The 27361-nt window shown below is 32.0% G+C and overlaps 1 protein-coding gene across 6 annotated transcripts; it reads left to right on the top strand.

Annotated features, from left to right (window-relative positions):
* LOC102666031 (receptor-like protein EIX2) lies at positions 1–26844 on the top strand. 6 transcript variants are annotated; one of them, XM_041010559.1, is made up of 3 exons: positions 5–2022; positions 3478–4109; positions 5065–5404. In XM_041010559.1, the coding sequence occupies exons 1-2, from the start codon at positions 318–320 to the stop codon at positions 4104–4106; spliced, it is 2334 nt and encodes a 777-aa protein (XP_040866493.1). In that variant the 5' UTR covers positions 5–317; the 3' UTR covers positions 4107–4109; positions 5065–5404. The 6 variants fall into 6 exon arrangements, with proteins under 6 accessions (XP_014623992.1, XP_040866494.1, XP_040866492.1 ...); XM_014768506.3 differs by lacking the exon at positions 3478–4109 and having other exon boundaries at positions 1–2022; positions 5083–5404; XM_041010560.1 differs by lacking the exons at positions 3478–4109; positions 5065–5404 and adding an exon at positions 26566–26844 and having other exon boundaries at positions 2–2022.
* The last annotated feature ends 517 nt before the right edge of the window (positions 26845–27361 follow it).

The raw sequence follows: 27361 nt of genomic DNA, 5'->3' as shown, positions 1-27361 counted from the left end.
GTTAGATATAGAAAAGATAAATTGATTTAGGGTCTTGAAAAAATCTAGCAAGCTTCTATCTTAGAAATGGTAAAATATTTCATATAAAAAGCTATGAAAATGACTGTTGAGACTGATGGGGTAGCGAAGAAGACTTGGATACTTGGAAGAAATTATGAGTGGCCCAACTGTTGAGAAATGTGTGTTCCATTAACCATCCATATGTTATATATATGTATGGCTATTGGCAGTGCTAAAGTCATCAGTATCATTCTAATTCTCATATTCAGTGGATTCATTTCATCAATCACTTTGCCTTTCTCATCATAACCACCAAAATGCCAACCATTAATCCAGTTCGTTTCAAATTCATGCAAGCCATAATAACATTTATGATGATGATGTTGCAGGTTGTTGTTTCTGCTCAAGACCATATTATGTGCATTCAGACTGAGAGGGAAGCACTCCTCCAATTCAAGGCTGCACTTGTGGATCCCTATGGCATGCTCTCTTCTTGGACCACTTCTGATTGCTGCCAATGGCAAGGGATTCGCTGCACCAACCTCACCGGCCATGTTCTAATGCTTGACCTTCACGGTCAGGTTAATTATTCATATGCCTTCAATCATTTCACTGGAATTGTCTCGCAACGTTTCATCAGAGGAGAGATCCACAAATCGTTGATGGAGTTGCAACAATTAAAGTATTTAAACCTCAGTTGGAATTCTTTTCAAGGCAGAGGAATCCCTGAGTTTCTTGGTTCTCTCACCAACTTGAGATACCTTGATCTGTCATTTTCTCATTTTGAAGGAAAAATTCCAACTCAGTTTGGCTCTCTTTCTCATTTGAAACACTTAAATCTTGCTGGGAATTATTATCTGGAGGGTTCAATCCCACGTCAACTTGGAAATCTCTCCCAGTTGCATCATCTTGATCTCAGCTACAATTCTTTTGAAGGAAATATACCCTCTCAAATTGGAAATCTCTCCCAGTTGCAGCATCTTGATCTCAGCGTCAATCGATTTGAAGGAAATATACCCTCTCAGATTGGAAATCTCTACCAGTTGCAGCATCTTGATCTCAGCTACAATTCTTTTGAAGGAAGTATACCGTCCCAACTTGGGAACCTTTCAAATTTGCACAAGCTTTATCTTGGAGGAACAGATGATGGTCGTGCTCTCAAAATTGACGATGGAGATCATTGGCTGTCTAATCTCATTTCCTTAGCCCATCTTTCCTTCCACTCCATATCTAATCTCAACACTTCTCATAGCTTCCTCCAAATGATTGCCAAGCTACCAAAACTTAGAGAACTGAGTTTAATTCATTGTAGCCTTTCCGATCAGTTTATCCTTCCATTGAGGCCCTCTAAATTCAATTTTTCTAGTTCCCTTTCCGTCCTTGATCTTTCCATCAACAGCTTCACGTCATCAATGATACTCCAGTGGCTGTCCAACGTCACTTCCAACCTTGTTGAGCTTGACCTTAGTGATAACCTCTTGGAGGGTTCCACATCAAACCATTTTGGCCGTGTAATGAATTCTCTTGAGCACCTCGACCTCTCATATAATATATTCAAGGGTGAGGATTTGAAATCCTTCGCGAATATATGCACCTTACATTCTTTATACATGCCAGCAAACCATTTGACTGAAGACCTTCCATCAATCCTTCATAATTTGTCTAGTGGTTGTGTTAAACAATCATTACAAGAATTGGATTTTCAATATAATCAAATCACTGGCTCTTTACCCGACCTTTCAGTATTCTCATCTCTAAGATCATTGTTTCTTGATCAAAATCAATTAAGGGGAAAGATACCTGAAGGCATCCGCTTACCGTTTCATTTGGAATCTCTGTCAATCCAATCAAACTCTTTAGAAGGTGGAATTCCCAAATCATTTGGGAACTCATGTGCTTTGAGATCACTGGATATGTCTGGTAACAATTTGAATAAAGAGCTTTCGGTGATAATTCATCAATTGTCTGGGTGTGCCAGATTCTCGCTGCAAGAATTGAACATAAGAGGAAATCAAATCAATGGTACGCTTTCTGACCTTTCAATATTCTCTGCCTTGAAAACATTGGATCTTTCACGAAATCAATTAAATGGAAAAATTCCAGAGAGTACCAAATTGCCATCTCTGTTGGAGTCTTTGTCAATTGGATCAAACTCTTTAGAAGGTGGAATTCCCAAATCATTTGGGAATGCATGTGCTTTGCGCTCATTGGACATGTCTAATAATAGCTTGAGTGAAGAGTTTCCAATGATAATCCATCACTTGTCTGGATGTGCTAGATATTCATTGGAAAAATTAGATCTAGGCATGAATCAAATCAATGGCACACTACCAGACCTCTCAATATTCTCATCTTTAAAAAAATTATATCTTGACGGAAACAAGTTAAATGGAGAGATTCCTAAAGATTATAAATTTCCACCTCAACTGGAGCAACTAGATATGCAATCAAATTCCTTAAAGGGTGTGCTCACTGACTATCATTTCGCTAATATGTCAAAGTTAAACTACTTGGAGTTATCTGACAACTCTTTAGTGACCTTGGCATTTAGCCAAAATTGGGTCCCACCATTTCAGTTGACGTACATAGGATTGCGATCGTGCAAGCTAGGTCCAGTATTTCCCAAATGGTTGGAGACACAAAATCAATTTGAGTATATTGACATTTCAAATGCTGGAATAGCAGATATGGTTCCAAAGTGGTTTTGGGCTAATTTAGCATTCCGAGAATCGATTTCAATGAATATTTCATACAATAATCTCCATGGTATAATTCCTAATTTTCCAACAAAGAATATTCAATATTCTCTAATTCTTGGACCAAATCAATTTGATGGCCCTGTTCCACCATTTCTGCGAGGTTCCCTATTTCTTGATTTATCCAAAAATCAATTCTCAGATTCTCTTTCATTTTTATGTGCTAATGGTACAGTTGAAACTTTGTACGAATTAGACCTTTCAAATAATCATTTCTCTGGAAAAATTCCGGACTGTTGGAGCCATTTCAAGTCATTAACTTATTTGGACTTAAGTCACAATAATTTTTCAGGAAGGATACCCAAATCCATGGGATCTCTTCTTCAGCTTCAAGCATTGCTATTGAGAAACAACAACTTAACAGATAAGATACCTTTCTCCTTGAGGAGTTGCAAAAAGCTAGTAATGCTAGATATTGCAGAAAACAGATTATCAGGGCTTATCCCTGCTTGGATTGGGAGCGAATTACAAGTGTTGCAATTTTTATGTTTGGGAAGAAATAATTTCCATGGAAGTTTACCATTGCAAATTTGCTACCTAAGTGACATTCAACTCTTGGATGTATCACTAAACAGCATGTCTGGGCAAATTCCTAAATGCATAAAATATTTTACTTCAATGACTCAAAAGACATCTTCACAAGGTCATTCATATTATGTCAATACCAATCTCTTGGTTGGTAATCAAACATATTATTTGAATGCATTCTTGATGTGGAAAGGTTCAGAACAAATGTTCAAAAATAATGGGTTACTACTTCTAAAAAGCATTGATCTCTCAAGCAATCACTTTTCTGGAGAAATTCCACTGGAAATAGAGAATTTATTTGGATTGGTTTCATTGAATTTATCAAGAAACCATTTGACCGGAGCGATTCCTTCAAATATTGGAAAGTTAACATCACTTGACTTTCTTGATTTGTCAAGAAACCATCTTGTTGGTTCAATTCCATGGAGTCTTACTCAAATTGATCGACTCGGCGTGTTAGATTTGTCACATAACAATCTATCTGGAGAAATTCCAACTGGTACACAATTACAGAGTTTCAATGCCTCATGTTATGAAGATAATCTTGATCTTTGTGGACCGCCACTAGAGAAATTGTGTATTGATGGGAAGCCTGCACAGGAACCAATTGTTAAACTTCCTGAAGATGAAAAATTGCTCTTCACCCGTGAATTTTACATGAGTATGGCAATTGGATTTGTTATAAGCTTATGGGGCGTCTTTGGCTCAATCTTAATAAAGCGTTCTTGGAGACATGCTTATTTCAAGTTCATAAGCAATTTATCAGACGCTATTTATGTCATGGTAGCAGTGAAAGTTTCCAAGTGGCGTCACAGAGGATAGCTGGTAATAATATTTTAGTCTTCGTATATATACTTCATTTTCCTTTATATGATAAATAGCAGTCACAAACCATTGTTTACAACTAGATGGCGTTTTTCTCTTTTGTTTTAACCTTTAGATCCTCAATTAATAAAAAAAACAATTATTCATCAACACGAACCTTAGTTTACTATTACACCGTAGGTAAACAAGTTGTGGATAGGAACAAAATATACTCAAATTTTGTTGTGAGCAAGTGAGGATTTTTTGTTTTCACTTTTAATACAAAAATGTTACTGCGTCCTATTCTCAAAAATTTGAATGAGTGAAAACGATGTTCTCAAAAAAGATTCCAAAAAGGTCACAATTTATTATTCAAAAACAGAGGATCTAGTGAAAATAATGTTGTCATTGGATATTTCTGGTAACAAGTTTAGTGAAGAACTGACAGTGATATTCAATAACTTGTCTGAGTGTCCTAGATACTCATAGCAAGAACTGAATCTAGGTTGGAATAAAATCCACGGCATACTGCCTGAATTCTTCACTAAAAGAAGACTAGCTAGAACATATATGATATATCTTTGAATGAACTAGTTTAATATATTTAATTTTATTTATTTTCATGTCATTTCGGGGTATTAGTTAAATAAATTAAAGGAATGATGATTGTTATGTAGGTTATAAAACTTCTTTACACTAACATTTCATATTAAACAAATTAATATAATTTAACCTATTTTCTAATCGCTAAATAATAACTCAATATAAATTATATATTTTTTTTCTTGATATATCTTTTTCCTCGTAAGTTATTAAATAGAAAATAAGTTTGAGGTAGTTTTTCTATCTCATTTTCTACATCTTTATATAGCTTTTAGTCATGGTGGTTTTCTTGGCATTTCAATTTTTTCTTTATTCTTTTATTACTTCTAGTTGAGGACAAATTTTGAAGGATCGATATTTTAATTTTTGACAGAAAAATTCTGAATTCTAGGTGCCAGCTTGTGGAGGTGGAAAATGCAAAGAGATAGTTTTGGAGGTGAGAAGGCATCTCTCACAGTTGGATTTGGAGACTGAGAGAGAATTAAGGAAGGCTTCTAGAGCTTGAGGGAGCCAATTGTGATTGTGATCTAGTTTATTTTCCTTTTTAATTTCTAAGCATTTTGTTGTAACTTTAGCCCTTAAATCTGAACTGGTTGTTTTGTATGAAGTTGATGAATCTTCACAATAATGAGAATTGAGATGTTTGGTTATTGTTTCTTGATTTTTGGGTCATGCTCTTTGATTATGTAGAAATAGTAAACTGTGTTTGATCTAGGAATTTTGTTGTGCTTTTGTACTTAGTCTCATGATTTCATTTAAGGAATTAAGTTATACGAGATTAAAAGGATTCATTGCCAAGGAATTGAATGTGAATTACTGCAGCAAAAACTGATCTTAAACTGATCAAAAACTAATCCTATGTAATCTTTAAAAAATTTGGATGAAAAGTTTTCATGATAATAAAATAAAATAGAGATATAATTAGAGAAAATAAGTTGTGTATTAACAATATTAAATTATTTTATATTGTCATTCAATTATATATTTATTAATGTGAATATGATAAGTTTGTGAAGTTTTATAAAAATTATATTAAAATTAGTTAATAGTATTAAACTATATTTTCATTATATAATCATTAAATTAATAATTATTGATGTTCAATACTTAATCCAAAAATATTGGTGATCTCCATTATTACTATAAATGTTTTTCTTATAAACTATTGTGATTTTAATTTATCATTAACTTTATGTTATTATTCTTATTACTTCAATTTCTAGAAATTTCTTTTTATAGGTATAAGAATTTTATTTATTTTCATTTACACATTTTGGAAACTAACATTCTATTTTTATTTTCTTTCCTTCTTTCTTTTTTATTTTATTTTAATTTTCAGTCCCTACACTAGCCCTCTTGGATGACTCCAATGTATTAGCTTTTTAATGCTTGGAAAAGACAATAAGTTAGAAAGTATGATTGTTTTACATTTCTTCAGTGTCAATTGAGATACTTATATCATGTTTTGATATTTTTAACAAGACTCTAGTTTTATTAGCATTATGTTTGTAATGAAATATAAATTACAATGTATTATATTAATAATTTACCTGCATCTTTCTCTTAATCAAAATTTCGGTTTGACAAAAATATTATTGAGTTAAACATTTGATAAGGGCCTCATTTTTAATTTTTTAAGAATAAAAAAATTAAAATATTTCTTCCACATATTTTGAATGAATGAATCTATCATAATCATTTTTTCATAACTTGACACCATATGTTTCAATTATATGGAGATCACTCCAATTTTCAAACTATGTTTTTTAAGAAAGAAACAATAATAATAATCTATATTATTAATTATTAATCTATACTAATAATAAACAAAATATCTTCATTTGGTATCCATATTACATTGGATAATTTTAACTTTAAATTATTTCTTATTTTGGAATGTCTTTAATTTTAAAACCAAGGAAAATCTCAAGATTGCAACCACTGCACCTAAAACGATGTTATTTTAAAGGCAAAAGTAGATTTTATGAAAATTCACAGTATTATGACCACTATTCAAAAACACAACATTCAAATTCTGTAACGGGCCACAGCTACTCTGTATCACTATAGTGCACTATTAGTAACCAAGTTAAAAACATTTTGATGCAATTCAAATATGTCCCTTTCATCAGTGTAACGATGGAACTTGGTGATCTAAAAAAAAAAAAACAATGGAACTAAGTATTATATTTTGCTCCTTTTCATCAATCAAAATATAACCCAAAGAAAATGCTGAAGTTACATAACCCGAGGATAGAATGCAGGATTTCTAAAAACTCCTTACATGACTCCTTATGATCATTTTAAAGTGTTAAGAGCGGGGAGATGTCTGAACAAGTATAATTGTGAAAAGTTAATATTGTGACTACTCATTTGATGTAATCATAGATGAAGGTGCGTCATTTAGAAACTAGGAACCTGAACTAATGTGTTAATTATATAGGATGGGGAAATTTGAATAGATCAAACAGAAATTCTGAATATTACTAATCATGGATCTGTGAACTAAGTCATTTCATGCTTCATTTCATGCATAATATGTGCTTGTAAAGTGAAACAAGAAATTCTTGTTATTCCATACCATTCATGTTATTTAGAAGCCCATTTTTTTGCTTCGAGTCTGAAACTGCTACACGCAAACAGTTCAATACAAAGAAAATAAAAATATACTCAAATTGAGAAACCAAAGCTCTAATGTGAGTGGAAATCATGCCTTTGATGGTGATTCACTAGAGCTGGCAGCAGGGGTATCATTCCCCTGATTGAGATGTAAGTGCCTCTAGCGTCTTGGGAAATTCTGTGGAGAGGAACAAAATATACTCAAATTTTGTTGTGAGCAAGTGAGGATTTTTTGTTTTCACTTTTACAACAAAAATGTTACTGCGTCCTATTCTCAAAAATTTGAATGAGTGAAAACGATGTTCTAAAAAAAGATTCCAAAAAGGTCACAATTTATTATTCAAAAACAGAGGATCTAGTGAAAACAATGTTGTCATTGGATATTTCTGGTAACAAGTTTAGTGAAGAACTGACAGTGATATTCAATAACTTGTCTGAGTGTCCTAGATACTCATAGCAAGAACTGAATCTAGGTTGGAATAAAATCCACGGCATACTGCCTGAATTCTTAATGTTTTTTGAAGTTGGAAACATTGGTCCTATCAGGGAATCAATTAAAGGGTGGAGTTCCAAAATCACTTCAAAATGCAAGTTATTTGCTCTCACTGATGCTATCCAATATCAGTTTGAGTGGAGATCCTCCACTGATAATCCATAACTTATCTAGATATATTGGATACTCATTGGAAGAATTAGATTTGGGCATGAATCAAATGGCACTCTTCCAAACACTCTCTCAGTGTTCCCATCTTTAAGAAGATTGTACCTTTACAGGAACAAGCTAAATGGGACAATTTCTGAAGATGTTGGATTTCCAGCTCGCCTAGAACAACTAGATTTGAGTTCAAACGCTTTATCTGATAACTCATTGGCTCTGGAATTTAGCCAAAACTGGGACCCATGTTTTCAATTGAATTAGATAGGATTGAGATCTTGCAAGTTAGGTCAGACATTTCCCAAAGGACTTTAGCTATCTTGAATCAAATCAATTTGATGGTCCCATTCCACCACTTTTACGAGGTTTCATATTTCTTGATTTATTCCATAACAAAAGATGAACATCCCTGTATAAAAAAATGAATAAGAATAATTTTATTACATTTCTGAAATATAGATTAAATTGTTTATAAAATATTAATTTCTAATTAATAGTCAATAATGATAGGATGCTTGAATGTGCATATATATATATATATATTCGAGGAAAGATCTCCAATCTAAATCTTGATATTTTCTTATCTCAAAATGTCTTTTAAAACTACAAATCATTTATGATTATATTAATAACGTAAGATTATCATTTTTGGATAAATGATTTGTTTAAAAAGTATATAATGCGTTGAAAGAATTTTATTATTATTAACTTCAATTACTAGAGTTTTAAAATGACATCCATTAATATTAATATATTTAATTTTATATCATTTCGTATTAGTTAAATAAATGTAATAAACAATGATGGTAATAAAACTTAAGTAGCGGAGTAGGCTATACAACTTTTACTTATTTTCTGATCGCAAAACTATATTTTTCTTCCTTTTTTATATATCATTTTTCTCCTTGGAAGTTATTTAGTTTCAAATTGAGCATAAGTTTGAGGGGTAGTTTTTCTATCTCATTGTCTATTTCTTAAGCTTTTAGTCTTTATAATTTTCTTGGGATTTCATATTTTCTTCATTCTCTTATTATATCTATTTAAGGAACACTTTTGAAGGATATCTTAATTTTTGGGAGAAAAAATCTGGATTATAGGTGCCAGCTTGTTGATGTGGAAAAATGCAAAGAGATCTCTCACGGTTGGATTTGGAGAGAGAATAAAGGAAGCCTTTTCTAGATTTATTATTTTCTTTAAAAGTGGATGACTAAGGGATCTTATGTCTTATATATTTTGAGTTAATAATGGGTTGCTAATTTTCGGGCTTGAGGGAGCCAATTGGAATTGTGATCTAGTTATTTTTGGATGATATTAAAAAGGTTCATTGTCAAGGAATTGAACTTGAACTACTTTAGCCAAAAATGATCTTAGATTCAAGCACAGTTGTTTGGATTAGGTGGAAGTTAGGTGGTTACTTAAACAATCCCTAAAATCAAAACATAACCTTCCTTCATCATTTGCGAAAGAATTTAAATCAGTTGACTAAATTTCTAGCTAATTCATTTTAATTTCTTTTTAATATCTAACTTCATTACAAATTTAAATTCAGAGTTTCTTTCAATTCTAATAGCATTCAACTAGTTCGATTTAAAGAAAAATAATTTCAGTTGCACAACTGTAAAAGCAGTACAGTTTAAAGACAATTCAATTTACAAAATTCTACTGTCATATATAATACAGCACACCTAAAATGTTTGGTGTAAAATATTCCCACTTCCTACAAAGCCATTGCATCTTCCAAAACCATGCATGACATAACATGAATCCCCTAATACAGGTGCTCATTTGTTTGTAGACAACTCAAACGAAAACCAAGAACCCATTCCAAAACATAGTGCATAATGATCTACACGTCCTTTAGAGAATAGATGCATGTTGCAGAACTTGTGCTTTTCTGGCATGGGAATCATGGTATCTCTGTGACATTTGGGATATAGTGAGACATTTAGGCATGCTTTGAGTTCAACATCTCTGGTGAAGGACTCCTTCCTTTGTTGAAACGTATCATTGAAGATGAATTGTAACAAATCCAATAATAAAGTAGCATTCCACAATCTAAAGGAAGTGAGTCAGCTATTGTTATCACTGCTTTAACTCATTCATTACGGATCCTTCTGACGCAAAACTTGCATCCACCTGCATATACGTAAGTTCATGTAGATGGGAAAAGATATTCTATTGCAAATAACACTTTCCTTCTTCCACTCGTGTGATATTTAGTATGAAATCTTTGGTTACAAGTTACCATTTTAAGTGGAAAAAAAATGGATCAGATGACCCTAGTGCCATATATCTATTACCGTATTCAATTGAACCAACGTTTTTAAATTTCTAGATTTTAAAAATCCACTTTTGACTAGTTCATGCAGTATTGTACAAATGCCCAAATCAAGTACTCCATATCCATTTGAATGAAATTTAAAGTTCACCCTACCTGACTCTTAGCCTGTCTCATGTCTTCCATGTTTAAAGGCCTCGCTTTAATTTCTTGTTCTTCCTTGTCTTTATTGTTTGAAGCATCTTCGGAGCTTTGGCCTTCTGCTTCTCTTTGCTTCTTTTCCTAACATATTGCAACATATATTTAGTTAGATCTTCAGCTCATACCAATGTTTGCATGGATGGAGATGTCAAACTTAAAAGAGTAGAAGAAGTTGTTTAATAGCTAGCATGTCTTTCATTCTCTTCCTCATGGCCTCATGCTCTCCTATTCTAGTCCTCTGTCCAATCATACTATCAACCTTACCAGGCAGTGTGAACAGAGCTCCAATGTTTTTTTCATCCTCTCCAAAGCATTTTGATGTGAATGAAGGTTGACATTGAGACATTAATGAAACTTGAACACTAGCTTCATTTGCAATTGCCTTTGCTAGCATTTTTTTCCAGTACCAGGAGGCCCAAAAAGCAATATAGCTCTGTTTGAATTTGGGTCGCTGATTTATTGATCACCATTTATATGCTCTGAATCAACTATGTTTAAGTAGACAAGAAGCATAGAAAAGTGCAAACGACATTTGTTCCATCATCTAAAAGAGGGAGACGCTCTAATCTCAAATATAATGCTATGTTTAACCAGAAAACTAATATGAATGATAACAAATCAACAATAAGTGTTACGTGCACATAATTAGCACTAGGTAACATTTGTATAACAACATAAGCCATCTTTTGATTACAAAAAGTACACATTAAAGTATGATATCAGGAAAACACCACACATTTATCAGGAAAGATGCATCATTCATCTCCTGCAGCTGCCCTGTTTCCAACCCAAGATACTGATATTAAAAAAATGCAACAATCTATTTATAATATATAATTTCTGAGATGTGCAACAATAGGATTACACATCATTACTATATTTTTTCGCCTCATGCTTAATTAGTAAGAATCATTAGAAGCTAAAAATAAATTTTAAAAAAGCTGAATTTCATACCCTGCTGCGTGCAATAGTTCAACGTAGAATTAAGCCTTTAAATAGTACCCCCTACTAAGTGTTCGAATTTGTTGCTGTCATAACTGAGGATGTTGAAACCTGATTTGGCTTCAGATAAAAGAAAGAAGCTTGATGGTTTTACCATATTCATCAATGGAGAAACTGAGGATATGAAGGAAGCAAACATGGGGAAAAGGGACCTGTAATCTTTAGAATCAGAGCTGAAGTATGATTTTCTGAAGATTTTAGCATGGCATAGTGCCTTTTTGACAAGCTCTGGTATAATTCGTATTCCTAGGGAAATGTATTCAATTGATTTTCATTCATTTTTTTGTATTCATGACTATATTTATCCTAAGGAATTCTAGAAGTAGAGGAGTTGTTCAATACTTCAGATTCATGGCACAGTAAGAATGGTTTTTCTTTTTTATTTTCTCGCTAAACTGTTTTTCTATATAAAAAATTGGGTACTTAGCTACTTCCCCAATACTTTTTCTTATTTTCTCTCTCATTTTTTTGGTTATTATTTGTTCCATTTTTTCTGGCGTGCCATTACATTGCAGTGGCTATATCTTTTTAAAAACTGTAAGCACTTCAACCATATAAGTGTTTGTCTTTGCTAAACCCCAATGACCGGTGTTGTAAAGTTATTAAAGAGACCAACATGCCCTGTTGATTCAGGAATCTCTCACAAAAGTTGGATATGTAGCTACTTCCTCAATACTTTTTCTTTGATTTCTCTTATTTTCTATGATTTCATAATTTAAAATCACATTTTACTACTTCCTTATTTCTTATTAGCTATGACTTCATCACTTATTTTTGCTCGACAGTTCTACAGAGGAGACCTTTTGTTGAACAAAATTATTGCACTTTGCACCAGGGAACAGAGAGGATTAGGCGCAATCCCCCTTTCTTATTAGGCGCTATGACTTCATCACTTATACTCATTAATCAAATTATTACTAAGTACATTAAGTTCTTCGAAATCTCCTTCAGATATTTATTGAGTTTCTGGTAACTTATACTATATAGGTTAATGTATGACTAGTCAATGTTCACTATACCAACATTTATGCTTATATTCGATTCATAGATCAAATTATTATTAAGCAGATTGAGTTATTCAAAATCTACATAAGATATTCATTGAGTTCCTCATAACTTAGTATTAGACAAATCAGTGTATGACTAGTCAATGCTTAGTGTACTAATATTTATACTTGTATTCAAACCATTGATCAAATTGCTATTAAGAATATTGAGTTTTTTAAAATCTCCATCAAATATTTATTAAGTTTCTCGTAACTTGTATTGAACAGGTTAGTGTATGACTAGTCAACACTCAATGTACCAATATTTATATTTGTATTCAATTCATTGACCAAATTACTACTAAATATATTGAGCACTTGAAAATCTTTGTCAAATATTTGTGGAGTTTCTCCTATTCAGGATTAGACATATCAATGTTTGACCAAAATAGTTGAGCTAGTGCATCAAAATTTGTGCCTATATTTAGTTTTATCTTTTGGTAAAAATTTTGGGGCAAGATTAACTAATGAGTAAGCTATATGTATGCTTAATTGTTTCCCTTAATTTACTATGGAACTTGTTATAACTAATAATTTCTCTATTATTTGATTTAACAATTATTCATGATAGTAACATTTTGTTTATGTCTAACACCATTTTGATTTTATTTTTCATTTGACTTGCTTTTTTTTCATCTATAAGTATCAAAGATAAGTACCAAGAGATTTATAATAATTCACGCATCCGACTTAATGAACTAAGATAGACTCTCTCAATAACTACCTTGATTTCAATATTTTGTTCATGCTTAAGATTTTTTCGTTAAAAAATAGCCATAATAATTCTCTATGCTCACACCTAATAATTTTTTTTTGCATTATAATATTTTAATTTTAAATCAAATTAATCTTATTTTTACTTTTTTTTATCCAAACCTCGTAATTTTGGAAGGGGTATAATTGATGTAGTGACGCCTGCCTTTTATAAGAAAGGTCTTATTGTGAAACATGTGTGAATATTTAAACTGGTTTTCAATTTTCAAATATAATTTTCAAAAAAACACACATTCAACAAAATTGGATCTAAAATAATTTTTAACTCAATTTCAAAATGATATTAATGTAATTTTTACTATTCTATCCTACTACCGTCGTCACTATCATCATCACATTTTTATCACCACTTCCACCATCATCGTCACCATCATTCCACCGCATCACCATTGTCATCATCACTTGGATCCTGCTACTTTCATCGGCACCATTATTTTATAGTGGAGCAAAATAAGGTAAAATAATTGATTCATTTTATTTATTTTCAATTTACAACATCATTTTAAAAACTAAAAACAAAGAATAAACCGAAATTCAAAACTAAAGCTGGTTTTAATTTTAAAAAATTTTAAAACTAAAACCGAGAAACTCAATAATGAAAATTTAGCTCTAGAAAAGATAAATTGATTTAAATAGGGTCATGACAAAATTTTGCTAGCTTCTATTTTAGTCTGCTTTGCTTTAGAATATTTACATTCAAATAACTCTTTTATAACAAAACAAAAAATAAAAAAACTATTTATTGATTCTACATATAAAAAGATTAAGTATGCTATTTTTTCGGACAAAATTATGGTGTGTTTGATGATGATGTTGCAGGTTGTTTGTGCTGAAGAGGAAATAATGTGCATTGAGAGGGAGAGGGAAGCACTCCTCCAATTCAAGGCTGCCCTTCTGGATCGCTATGGCATGCTCTCTTCTTCGCTGCAGCAACCTCACCTCCCATAATCTAATGCTCGACCTTCACAATTAATGGAACTATAAGTATTATATTTTTCTCCTTTTCATCAATCAAAACATAACCCAAAGAAAATGTTGAAGTTACATAGCCTGAGGATAGAATGCAGGATTTCTAACAAACTCATGACATGACTCCTTATGATCATTTTAAAGTGTTAAGAGCGGGGAGATGTTAAGATAGACGTATCCCTGACCTAATCATAGATGAAGGTTTGTCATTCAGAAACTAGGAACATGAACTACTAATCCGTCAAATTATATAATTCTAAGAGAGTTACATAAATCCTTATGCGTTGATCTAATTTTAATCTAATAATTATAATTAAAAAATTTACTCAATCACGTGCCTCTGATTCCAGCCTCCCTCATCCCCACCGTCATAAAATTCTTTGTTCAAAACCTTGATTGGTTGCCACGCATCTCCCTCTGTCGTTCTCAAGGTTCCCATATTTTGCATATTTTCGATTATTGGTTCTTTACAATTCATATATATTTTTCTCTCATTTTTTTTATGATTCACAGCCGTCCACCTCCGTCTACCACTTACTTTCTCTTTTGGAGATTCGTCCCCTATCTTTCTTTTTTACAATTTCTGTCTGGTTTTCATTGGCACACCTACTTCTTGTGCAAGAGTTTAGCCATTTTTGAATGAATTAAAGCTTATTAACGTAAGGGATCAAAAGAATGAATTACATAAAACTAATAAAAGGCCTTCTCCACAGCTGAATTTTAATTGGTATGTGCTATTTATATCAATCTAACTCCATTCTCTTAATTTGATTCCTCTCAATTCAAGGTTATTTTTATGCTCTCACAATTCAAGGTAGCATCTTCACAAGCAAGTATGCTTCATCAATTAACAATTTTAAGGAATAATTAAGTTTTAGTCCTTTATTTTTTTTAAAAAAATTTAGATTTTAGTTCTTAAATAAATATTTAACTTGTCAAATTCCTCAAAATTTTGTTTAGTTACGACTTTTAGTTCCTGTCATATGATGAAGTGGTGTCCTGGGAAACTGGCACCTGTCATTTTTCCCATTATTATTTTGTGAAGTTGATATGCTTGCAGCTTTTAACAGCTAGAAATGGCTTCCTCACCCAACCATGGCTCTGGACTGATAAAAACAAAACCACTTATTCGGTGACAAAGATCCAGATCAGGACCTCCCTCGTGGCTTTACCTTGTTAATATTCACGTTGATTTTAACATTCAGGAAAATTCATCATCGCTCTCAATTTTATTTTATTTTTTCTCTCAGCGGACACACCTCTCCAATTCTCACTACCCTCTCTCATAATTTTGGTAGCAGACACATGTTCATCAGACGCACATGCTGCTCTCACATTCTAGCTATATGTATCATTTTTAGTAATTTGACCAATATTATTGAACACCCTTTGATTTATATATCATATCTTGAGAGTGGTAAGAATAGAGACAAAGAGATATTTGATTGATGATATAATAAGAAAACATTAATGTAAATAAGCTTTTTGTGTTTTTCATTTTGGATTTTTTTTAAAAGTCTTATTTTAGTGTTTTATGTTTAGGAGTGAACCATCTTAATCCTTTCATTAATTTATCATTAACACTCTTTATGTTTTAAATTTTAAAATAATTAATTTATGATAGATTTTAGTCTACAACATTTTTTCAAATTATAAATATAGGACCTACCACTGCTTCCTCCTCCACTTCAAATATATAAAGCAAAAACACAAAAAATAATAATAATACAAAAACAAAAATTACCAACTTTGATCTTATCCTAATCTTCCATAATCAATTACACAAATGAAATGATTTTGCACCCCTAGCAAGGGTGCGGGGAGAAATGGTATCGGTGGAACAACATATTTCTTCTGCCTTAAAGTTGTTTCAAATACAGAAACAACATATAAGATAATCAACCCCGACTCCTCCAAGTGGCTTCTCAGTTGTCAAAGCTTGGGTCAACCCTTCCACAATGACCACTTCATCCTCATAAATTTTATATATATTTTTTTATATTTGTAGTGTCCACTATTCACCAAATAACGCACATGATAAAAAGTTATCAATGTAACATTTGTAACTTTATGTTTGTGATGCTTTATTCTCCTTGTATTATACTTAAGTATGTATATCAAACGCATTTTTAAAGTACAAGAAAATTAGCATTAGTCATGACTCAATTTATATGTAATTTATCAAAAAATCTCACTAAAATTTTCATGACTCAAGTATTAGTGACAAAAAGAAAATTTTGTCCCTTAATGCTTTGACTTTTGTGGCATTTCTAATGTAAGAACTCTATTATTGAGTTCTTAATTTTTTATTAGTGAGTCCTTTGTTTATGATCGAGTACTCAGTACTCATTTTACTCTAATTAATGGTAAAACTTAATTGATTTCTTAATTTATTTTTTTTAGTAGATTCTATTTTATCTTTCCACTCACACAAGAATAGTCTCTTTTAGTTTCAAAATTATTATTATTTTTAGTTAAAAAATCTTGATTGTAGTTGCTTATATAAGAAACTTCTATACAAACTCCATTATAAGAACTTATTTGTTCTAACAGTATTCTCAAGTCACTTAAGCTTAAAAACCAACTTAATTGCAATTGCATTGGAGTTGTTCTTAGAAAAAGAAAATTAATGAGTTTAATTTTCATTCATATTATTGATGTAAACAAATATATATTATCAACCGATTTCAAACTATTTTGAATATAATTTGTAAATAATTATAATAAAATTTAACAGGTTTATCAATGCCCTATTTAATAATCCATCGTTTGATTGATAATATAAAAAAGTCTTTACATTATTATTACATTTTGCTTAAATTAAAATATTATCGGTGCAAAAAATTAACTTACATTATGTATGAAATATCAAGTTTAATTTATTGTTTTATGTATTGCGATGACGGAATTTTCGTAGGCTAGCTTTTTGGTGTTTTGTCTACAAAGTCGTACAAGGAGCCACCGACTCTATAAAAATTTCCACATTTATTGTTTTAAATAATATTGTGATGACAATGTCTTTTCTAAATTAAAGGAGCCACGCCGGCCACTTCATAAAAATTTCCACAATTATTATCTTAAATAATGCGATGACGGAGGCCAATTATCTGTTTTCCAGGGCCAACAAATTCATATATTCAAGATGTAGATATTCACAAAACATCAGAAAATCAACACAAAATCCATGACATCTATGAAGATTAAATTATTATCAACAAAATCCATGACTTATACAGACCATGCATATGCATTGAATACTACTTATACATGCGTAAAAGTTACATGTTTAGCTTGATATCATCAAGAAATTTTGTGTGGATAATTTTTTTAAAAGATGTTTAGCTTCATAGAAAAGGAGGAGCTCTGACAACAAAAATGAAAGAAAAGATGAGTCTGTATGGGTAACAAGTGTGAGTAAAAGAAGCTCTACCAAAAAAAATGAATGAAAAAGGTTTATTATCTTTTTTAGTTTTTAATGAAAGAAAAGACGAGTCTGTATGAATAAACCTTTTTATATTTTTGCTTTTAATTTTTAATAATTGTTTTAGTGTTTTTGGTCATTCTAATTTTTCTCTGTTACCAGTTTTGGTCTTTATTAACAAGTAACAATTACTTAAATAGCTTATAAATTAAAATAAGCTAACTAATAAGTTATTAATTTGTTTTTTCTTAATTTTACCCTTTGTAAGAGACTAAATCCTTTCCCTGTACCTAACTTTTCTTGGTATTTTTTAATTTATATTTAATTCACATATTACAAATTAAAATTAAAAAATTGTGTTTGATATATAATAGTTCGTCATATTTTTTTACAACAAAATAAGAAATAAATATATCAAATACTTAGATCTTGCTTGGAATTTTCTCCATGGTTCAATCCCTTCTCAACTTGCAGCATCTTGATCTCAGCCTCAATACTTTTAAGGAAAATATACCATCCCAACTCGGAAATCTTTCCAAGTTGCAGTATCTTGATCTCAGGTACTATTCTTTTGAAGGAAATATATACCATCTCAGCTAGGGAAATATTCAAGATTTGAAATTTTTAAGTATGCGAAGGAATCATTTCAATGAATTTTACCACTACAAATTTGTTATCTCAGAAGCATTCAACTCTTGGATCTCTCACTAAACAACTTGTCCGGACAAATTCCTAAGTGCATAAAATTTTTTGCTTCAATGGCTCAAAAGATATTTTCAAGAGATTATCAAGGTCATTTGTATAATGCCAATGCCAGTAGTTTTTCAGGCGATTCATCATATTATTTGAATGCATTCTTGATGTGAAAAGGTTCAGAACAAATGTTCAATGATAATGGCTTATCACTATTAAAAAGTATTGATTTGTCGAACAATCATTTTTTAGAAGAAACCCCAGTGAAAACAGAGAATTTATTTGCATTGGTCTCATTAAATTTATCAAGAAACAAATTGACTGGAAAAATTCCTTCAAATATTAGAAACCTAATTAAGGTCGCTTGAATTTTTTGATTTGTTAAGAAACCTGCTAGATGGTTCAATTCCTCAAAGTTTTACTCAAATTAATCGACTCTTCATGTTAGATATTTCAAGGCATGCCTTAAGTTCAATATTCACTTTTTAGTCGTGAAGTTTACATGAGTATGGGCATTGGGATTTATTATAAGCTTTTGGATGATGCTTGGCGGAATCTTATTCAAGCGTTCTTGGCAACATGCCTATTTCAGGTTCTTGAACAATTTACGAGACAATATTTGTGCCAAGGTAGCAATGTTCCGTAATAAAATATCAAAGGTAGCTAAAGGTTAGCATGCATGTAATAATATTATAGCCCTTCCATTTCTTTTGCTTTTCATATAGTTTATGTAAGCAACTTGTCAGATTTTTTTTTTATAAAAAAATATAACTATAAATAAAAGCAGCTTTCTTCGTATTTTTTTTTATCGTTATTATGCAATGATCTCTAGTAAATTGTTTATAAAATATTAATTGGTAACTTATATTTAATAACTGATAAAGTAATATTATATAGTGAATTGTAACGGTAAGATTTGATGACTTTTAACTATTTTTAGTATAATTAATTTTGAAGAAGAATATGATAATTTCAAGTCAGAACATATTGAGAGAGATACTAATTTTGCAATACAGTGGTTAACTTGTTTTCGTAACAATAAAATAAATGAGATTTATTGTGAAGAACAATTAAACGTGTAAATGTAGCATGCTAAATAATCAGGATAATGATTTCTTGCTCGTTGGAATGTTGGGTGCATCTAGTGTTTATAATAATAATTATTATTATTATTTTAAAGTGTAGTTTTTTGTTTTCATAAATTAGAAATTTTGTGTTTATTAGTTTTTTAATTATATATTTTAAATGTGAATGTCATTGCCTTACGATATACGGTCAAGTTTTTTGTAATTTCTTGACCGGAGACTTTTCCAAGTCTTCCCCACTGATGAGGTAGTGAAGAAGACCCTTTGGATACTTGCAATAAATTATGACTGCCCCAACTGTTGAGAAAGTGCCTTCCATTAACCATCCCGGTGTTATATATATGCATGCCTATTACCACTGCTAAACTCACCAATATCATTCTAATTCTCATATTCAGTGGATTCATTTCATCAATCACTTTGCCTTTCTGATCATAACCACCAAAATGCCAACCATTGATCCTGTTCGTTTCAAATTCATGGAAGGCATAATAACATTTATGATGATGATGTTGCAGGTTGTTTGTGCTGAAGAGGAAATAATGTGCATTGAGAGGGAGAGGGAAGCACTCCTCCAATTCAAGGCTGCACTTGTGGATCCCTATGGCATGCTCTCTTCTTGGACCACTTCTGATTGCTGCCAATGGAAAGGGATTCGCTGCACCAACCTCACCGGCCACTTCTGATATGCCTTCAATCGTTTCACTGGAATTGCCTCGCACCGTTATATCAGAGGAGAGATCCACAAGTCGTTGATGGAGTTGCAACAATTAAACTATTTAAACCTCAGTTCGAATTCTTTTCAAGGCAGAGGAATCCCAGAGTTTCTTGGTTCTCTCACCAACTTGAGATACCTTGATCTGTCATTTTCTCATTTTGGCGGAAAAATTCCAACTCAGTTTGGCTCTCTTTCTCATTTGAAATACTTAAATCTTGCTGGGAATTATTATCTGGAGGGTTCAATCCCACGTCAACTTGGAAATCTCTCCCAGTTGCAGCATCTTGATCTCAGGGCCAATCAATTTGAAGGAAATATACCCTCTCAAATTGGAAATCTCTCCCAGTTGCAGCATCTTGATCTCAGCTACAATTCTTTTGAAGGAAGTATACCGTCCCAACTTGGGAACCTTTCAAATTTGCAGAAGCTTTATCTTGGAGGTCGTGCTCTCAAAATTGACGATGGAGATCATTGGCTGTCTAATCTCATTTCCTTAACCCATCTTTCCTTCGACTCCATATCTAATCTCAACACTTCTCATAGCTTCCTCCAAATGATTGCCAAGCTACCAAAACTTAGAGAACTGAGTTTAATTCATTGTAGCCTTTCCGATCATTTTATCCTTTCATTGAGGCCCTCCAAATTCAATTTTTCTAGTTCCCTTTCCGTCCTTGATCTTTCCTGGAACAGCTTCACGTCATCAATGATACTCCAGTGGCTGTCCAACGTCACTTCCAACCTTGTTGAGCTTGACCTTAGTCATAACCTCTTGGAGGGTTCCACATCAAACCATTTTGGCCGTGTAATGAATTCTCTTGAGCACCTCGACCTCTCATATAATATATTCAAGGGTGAGGATTTGAAATCCTTCGCGAATATATGCACCTTACATTCTTTATACATGCCAGCAAATCTTTTGACTGAAGACCTTCCATCAATCCTTCCTTGATAATTTGTCTAGTGGTTGTGTTAAACACTCATTACAAGAATTGGATTTCACATCTAATCAAATTACTGGCTCTTTACCCGACCTTTCAGTATTCTCATCTCTAAGATCATTGTTTCTTGATGGAAATAAATTAAGTGGAAAGATACCTGAAGGCATCCGCTTACCGTTTCATTTGAAATCTCTGTCAATCCAATACAACTCTTTAGAAGGTGGAATTCCCAAATCATTTGGGAACTCATGTGCTTTGAGCTCACTGGATATGTCTGCTAACAATTTGAATAAAGAGCTTTCGGTGATAATTCATCAATTGTCTGGGTGTGCCAGATTCTCGCTGCAAGAATTGAACATAGAAGCAAATCAAATCAATGGTACGCTTTCTGACCTTTCAATATTCTCTGCCTTGAAAACATTGGATCTTTCAATAAATCAATTAAATGGAAAAATTCCAGAGAGTACCAAATTGCCATCTCTGTTAGAATCTTTGTCAATTGGATCAAACTCTTTAGAAGGCGGAATTCCAAAATCATTTGGGGATGCATGTGCTTTGCGCTCGTTGGACATGTCTTATAATAGCTTGAGTGAAGAATTTCCAATGATAATCCATCACTTGTCTGGATGTGCTAGATATTCATTGGAACAATTATCTCTAAGCATGAACCAAATCAACGGCACACTACCCGACCTCTCAATATTCTCATCTTTAAGAGAATTATATCTTTATGGAAACAAGCTAAATGGAGAGATTCCTAAAGATATTAAATTTCCACCTCAACTGGAGCAACTAGATATGCAATCAAATTCCTTAAAGGGTGTGCTCACTGACTATCATTTTGCTAATATGTCTAAGTTAGACATCCTGGAGTTATCTGAGAACTCTTTATTGGCCTTGGCATTTAGCCAAAATTGGGTCCCACCATTTCAATTGAGCTACTTAGGATTGCGATCTTGCAAGCTAGGTCCAGTATTTCCCAAATGGTTGGAGACACAAAATCAATTTCGGGATATTGACATTTCAAATGCTGGAATAGCAGATATGGTTCCAAAGTGGTTTTGGGCTAATTTAGCATTCCGAGAATTTATTTCAATGAATATTTCATACAATAATCTCCATGGTATAATTCCTAATTTTCCAACAAAGAATATTCAATATTCCCTAATTCTTGGACCAAATCAATTTGATGGCCCTGTTCCACCATTTCTGCGAGGTTCCGTATTTCTTGATTTATCCAAAAATCAATTCTCAGATTCTCTTTCATTTTTATGTGCTAATGGTACAGTTGAAACTTTGTACGAATTAGACCTTTCAAATAATCATTTCTCTGGAAAAATTCCGGACTGTTGGAGCCATTTCAAGCCATTAACTTATTTGGACTTAAGTCACAATAATTTTTCAGGAAGGATACCCACATCCATGGGATCTCTTCTTCATCTTCAAGCATTGCTATTGAGAAACAACAACTTAACAGATGAGATACCTTTCTCCTTGAGGAATTGCACAAATCTAGTAATGCTAGATATTTCAGAAAACAGATTATCAGGGCTTATCCCTGCTTGGATAGGGAGCGAATTACAAGAGTTGCAATTTTTAAGTTTGGGAAGAAATAATTTCCATGGAAGTTTACCATTGCAAATTTGCTACCTAAGTGACATTCAACTCTTGGATGTCTCACTAAACAGCATGTCTGGGCAGATTCCTAAATGCATCAAAAATTTTACTTCAATGACTCAAAAGACATCTTCAAGAGATTATCAAGGTCATTCATATCTTGTCAATATCATTGGCATGTCTGGTAGTTATACATATGATTTGAATGCACTCTTGATGTGGAAAGGTTCAGAACAAATGTTCAAAAATAATGTGTTACTACTTTTAAAAAGCATTGATCTCTCAAGCAATCACTTTTCTGGAGAAATTCCACTGGAAATAGAGAATTTATTTGGATTGGTTTCATTGAATTTATCAAGAAACCATTTGACCGGAAAGATTCCTTCAAATATTGGAAAGTTAACATCACTTGACTTTCTTGATTTGTCAAGAAACCATCTAGTTGGTTCAATTCCTTTGAGTCTTACTCAAATTGATCGACTGGGCATGTTAGATTTGTCACATAACAATCTATCTGGAGAAATTCCAACTGGTACACAATTACAGAGTTTCAATGCCTCATGTTATGAAGATAATCTTGATCTTTGTGGACCGCCACTGGAGAAATTGTGTATTGATGGGAAGCCTGCACAGGAACCAATTGTTAAACTTCCTGAAGATGAAAATTTGCTTTTCACCCGTGAATTTTACATGAGTATGGCAATTGGATTTGTTATAAGCTTTTGGGGCGTTTTTGGCTCAATCTTAATAAATCGTTCTTGGAGACATGCTTATTTCAAGTTCATAAGCAATTTCTCAGATGCTATTTATGTCATGGCAGCCGTGAAAGTTTTCAAGTGGCATCACAGAGGATAGCTGGTAATAATATTTTAGTCTTCATATATATACTTCATTTTCCTTTATATGATAAATATATAGCAGTCACAGACCTTAGTTTACAACTAGATGACGTTTTTCTCTTTTGTTTTGACCTTTAGACCCTCAATTAATAAAAAAACAAGTATTCATCAACACGAACCTTAGTTTACTATCACACTGCAGGTAAACAACTTGTAGTTCGGTTAATATATGATATATATATATATATATATATATATATCTTTTAATGAACTAGTTTTAACTAAAGATGAACAAGCAGTTATATAATAATGAAAAAGAAAAGTTGAAAAAGAAAAGTAATATAATCAATTTTTGATAAATGTTTTTCTAAAAAGTATATAATAAGTTCAAAGAGTCTAATTACTAATTAGTATTAACTTCAATGTGTTGGAGTTTTACATGGGCATCTATTAATATTAATATATTTATCTTTATACCATTTCATATTAGTTAAATAAATTAAAGAAATGATTATTAATATTGTTATATTAAATTTAGTAGGTTATAAAACTTCTTTACACTAACATTTCATATTAAACAAATCAAAATACTTTTACCTATTTTCTAATCCCAAAATAATAGCTATATACAGATAAAGTATATTTTTTTTCTTGATATATATTTTTTCTCCTTATAAATACTTTTACCTATTTTCAATCTCATGTTCTACTTTTTGATATAGCTTTTAGTGTTGGTAATTTTCTTGGCATTCCAATTTTTTCTCTATTCTTTTATTATTTCTAGTTGAAGACAAATTTTGAAGGATCCATATTTTAATTTTTGGCAGAAAAATTCTGAATTGTAGGTGCCAGCTTGTTGAGGTGGAAAATGCAAAGAGACACTTTTAATTTGGAGGTGAGAAGGCATCTCTCACAATTGGATTTGGAGACCGAGAGAGAATTAAGGAAGGCTTCTAGAGCTTGAGGGAGCCAATTGTGATTGTGATCCATCTAGTTTATTTTCCTTTTTAATTTCTAAGCATTTTGTTTGTAGTTTGGTCTTTAAATCTGAACTGGTTGTTTTGTATGAAGTTGATGAATCTTCATAATAATGGGAACTGAGAGGTTTGGTTATTGCTTCTTGATTTTTGGGTCATACTCTTTGATTACGTAGAAATAGAAAACCGTGTTTGATCTAGGGATTTTGTTGTGCTTTTGTACATTAGTCTCATGATTTCATTTAAGGAATTAAGTTATATGAGATTAAAAGGATTCATTGCCAAGGAATTGAATGTGAATTACCGCAGCAAAAACTGATCTTAAACTTGGGCAAAGTTGTTTGGACTAGGTGGAAATTGGGTTGTTACTTAAACAATCCGTAAAATCAAAACTTAACAGTGACAGGTGTGAGCACTATGTCCCTTCTTGGAGCAGAGTTGGCAAATAGTGTTGGAGTAGGAAGAGATAAGATGATTGCCAGATGGGTAATGCTCATGACGCTTGAGATACATCTCATAGTTCTGCAATTTAACAAATACCTCATCAAAAGAGGGCAAGGTGTTTTGCCAATGACGTAGCCTTCAAGGTCACGAATAAGCTTAGACTGATACCATATAGAGAATGAATAAGTTGTTTAGAGAAGATGACGATCCACACGTCCTTTAGAGAAGATGTGTGTGGTAGACTTGTGCTTTTCTGGGAATCATGATATCCCTGTGACATTTGGGATATAGTGAGACCGTATAAAACACTTATGTCTAAATTCGGGAACAACAAATTCTATCTTGATAATTGTAAATTTTGAGTTTAATTGATAGTTAATTTTAACTAAAAATTTTTAGAATTTTTTTATTTTAATATTGTTGTGTTTATTGAAATAATAAGGAATTTAATATTATATTAATTTTTTTACCAGCAGAATTTAATATCATGTAATATCATGTAGTAACTATTACTGCTACACTATATTTTAGTCATGGTAGCAGTGAAAGTTTTCAAGTGGCGTCACAGAGGATAGCTGGTAATAATATTTTAGTCTTCGTATATATACTTCATTTTCCTTTATATGATAAATAGCAGTCACAAACCTTAGTTTACAACTAGATGGCGTTTTTCTCTTTTGTTTTAACCTTGAGACCCTCGATTAATAAAAAAAATAATTATTCATCAACACGAAACTTAGTTTACTATCACACCTAAGGTAAACAAGTTGTAGTCCGGTTTTCTTCTTAAAAGAAGACTAGCTAGAACATGTATGATATATCTTTGAACGAACTAGTTTTAACTAAAGATGAACAAGCAGTTACATAATAATGAAAAAGAAAAGTAGAACATGCATGCATGTTTGTTTTGCATTTCCGAAATCCAGATTAGATTGTTTATAAAATACTAATTTTTAATTTAATATTCAATAATCATATGATGCTTGAAAATATATATTAAATGAGTTGTACATACACATTCGAGGAATCTAAATCTTGATATTTTAAATATTCTTATCTCAAAATGTCTTTTAATATGATTACAAATCATCTTTTGGAATTTTGTTAATCCCGTAATATAATCAATTTTTGATAAATGTTTTTCTAAAAAGCATATAATAATTTCAAATAGTTCAACGTATTGGATTTTTACATGGGATCTATTAAAATTAATATATTTAATTTTATTTATTTTCATACCATTTCGTATTAGTTAAATAAATTAAAGGAATGATGATTGTTATGTAGGTTATAAAACTTCTTTACACTAATATTTCATATTAAACAAATTATAATACTTTAACCTATTTTATAATCGCTAAATAATAACTCAATATAAATAACGTATATTTTTTTTCTTGATATATGCTTTTCCTCCTTGTAAGTTATTAAGTTTAAAATAGAGAATAAGTTTGAGGTAGTTTTTCTATCTCATTATCTACTTCTTTATATAGCTTTTAGTCATGGTGATTTTCTTGGCATTTCAATTTTTTCTTTATTCTTTTATTACTTCTAGTTGAGGGCAAATGTTGAAGGATCGATATTTTAATTTTTGGCAGAAAAATTCTGAATTCTAGGTGCCAGCTTGTGGAGGTGGAAAATGCAAAGAGATACTTTTGGAGGTGAGAAGGCATCTCTCACAGTTGGATTTGGAGACCGAGAGAGAATTAAGGAAGGCTTCTAGAGCTTGAGGGAGCCAATTGTGATAGTGATCTAGTTTATTTTCCTTTTTAATTTCTAAGCATTTTGTTTGTACTTTAGCCCTTAAAACTGAACTAGTTGTTTTGTATGAAGTTGATGAATCTTCACAATAATGAGAATTGAGATGTTTGGTTATTGTTTCTTGATTTTTGGGTCATGCTCTTTGATTATGTAGAAATAGTAAACCGTGTTTGATCTAGGGATTTTGATGTGCTTTTGTACATTAGTCTCATGATTTCATTTAAGGAAATAAGTTATATGAGATTAAAAGGATTCATTGCCAAGGAATTGAATGTGAATTACTGCAGCAAAAACTGATCTTAAACTTGGGCAAAGATGTTTGGAGTAGGAAGAGCTATGATGCTTGCCAGATGGGTAATGCTAACTGCACCCTCTGGTAGAGTGGTGTGAGCAGCGGTGATTGGCAAAGTTGGCACTGATGGAGGAGTGGTGATTGAAGTGCTCATCACGCAATCAGAAATATCCTAACATCAAATATGCCTTTATTCCACTGCCCACGCATCTTCTAGAAGACACGAGGCTATCATATGGTTTGCGCTTTTACTACGTATGGTGCATGTATGCATGATGCATGATGCATGATGCCAACCATGCTGTACGTTCCTTCCTCTTGGACCTTTGGTGCTTACTTCC

This window comes from Glycine max, chromosome 16 (assembly GCF_000004515.6).
Source record: "Glycine max cultivar Williams 82 chromosome 16, Glycine_max_v4.0, whole genome shotgun sequence".
Lineage (NCBI taxonomy): Eukaryota > Viridiplantae > Streptophyta > Magnoliopsida > Fabales > Fabaceae > Glycine > Glycine max.
This window is presented reverse-complemented; position numbering and strand designations above follow the sequence as displayed.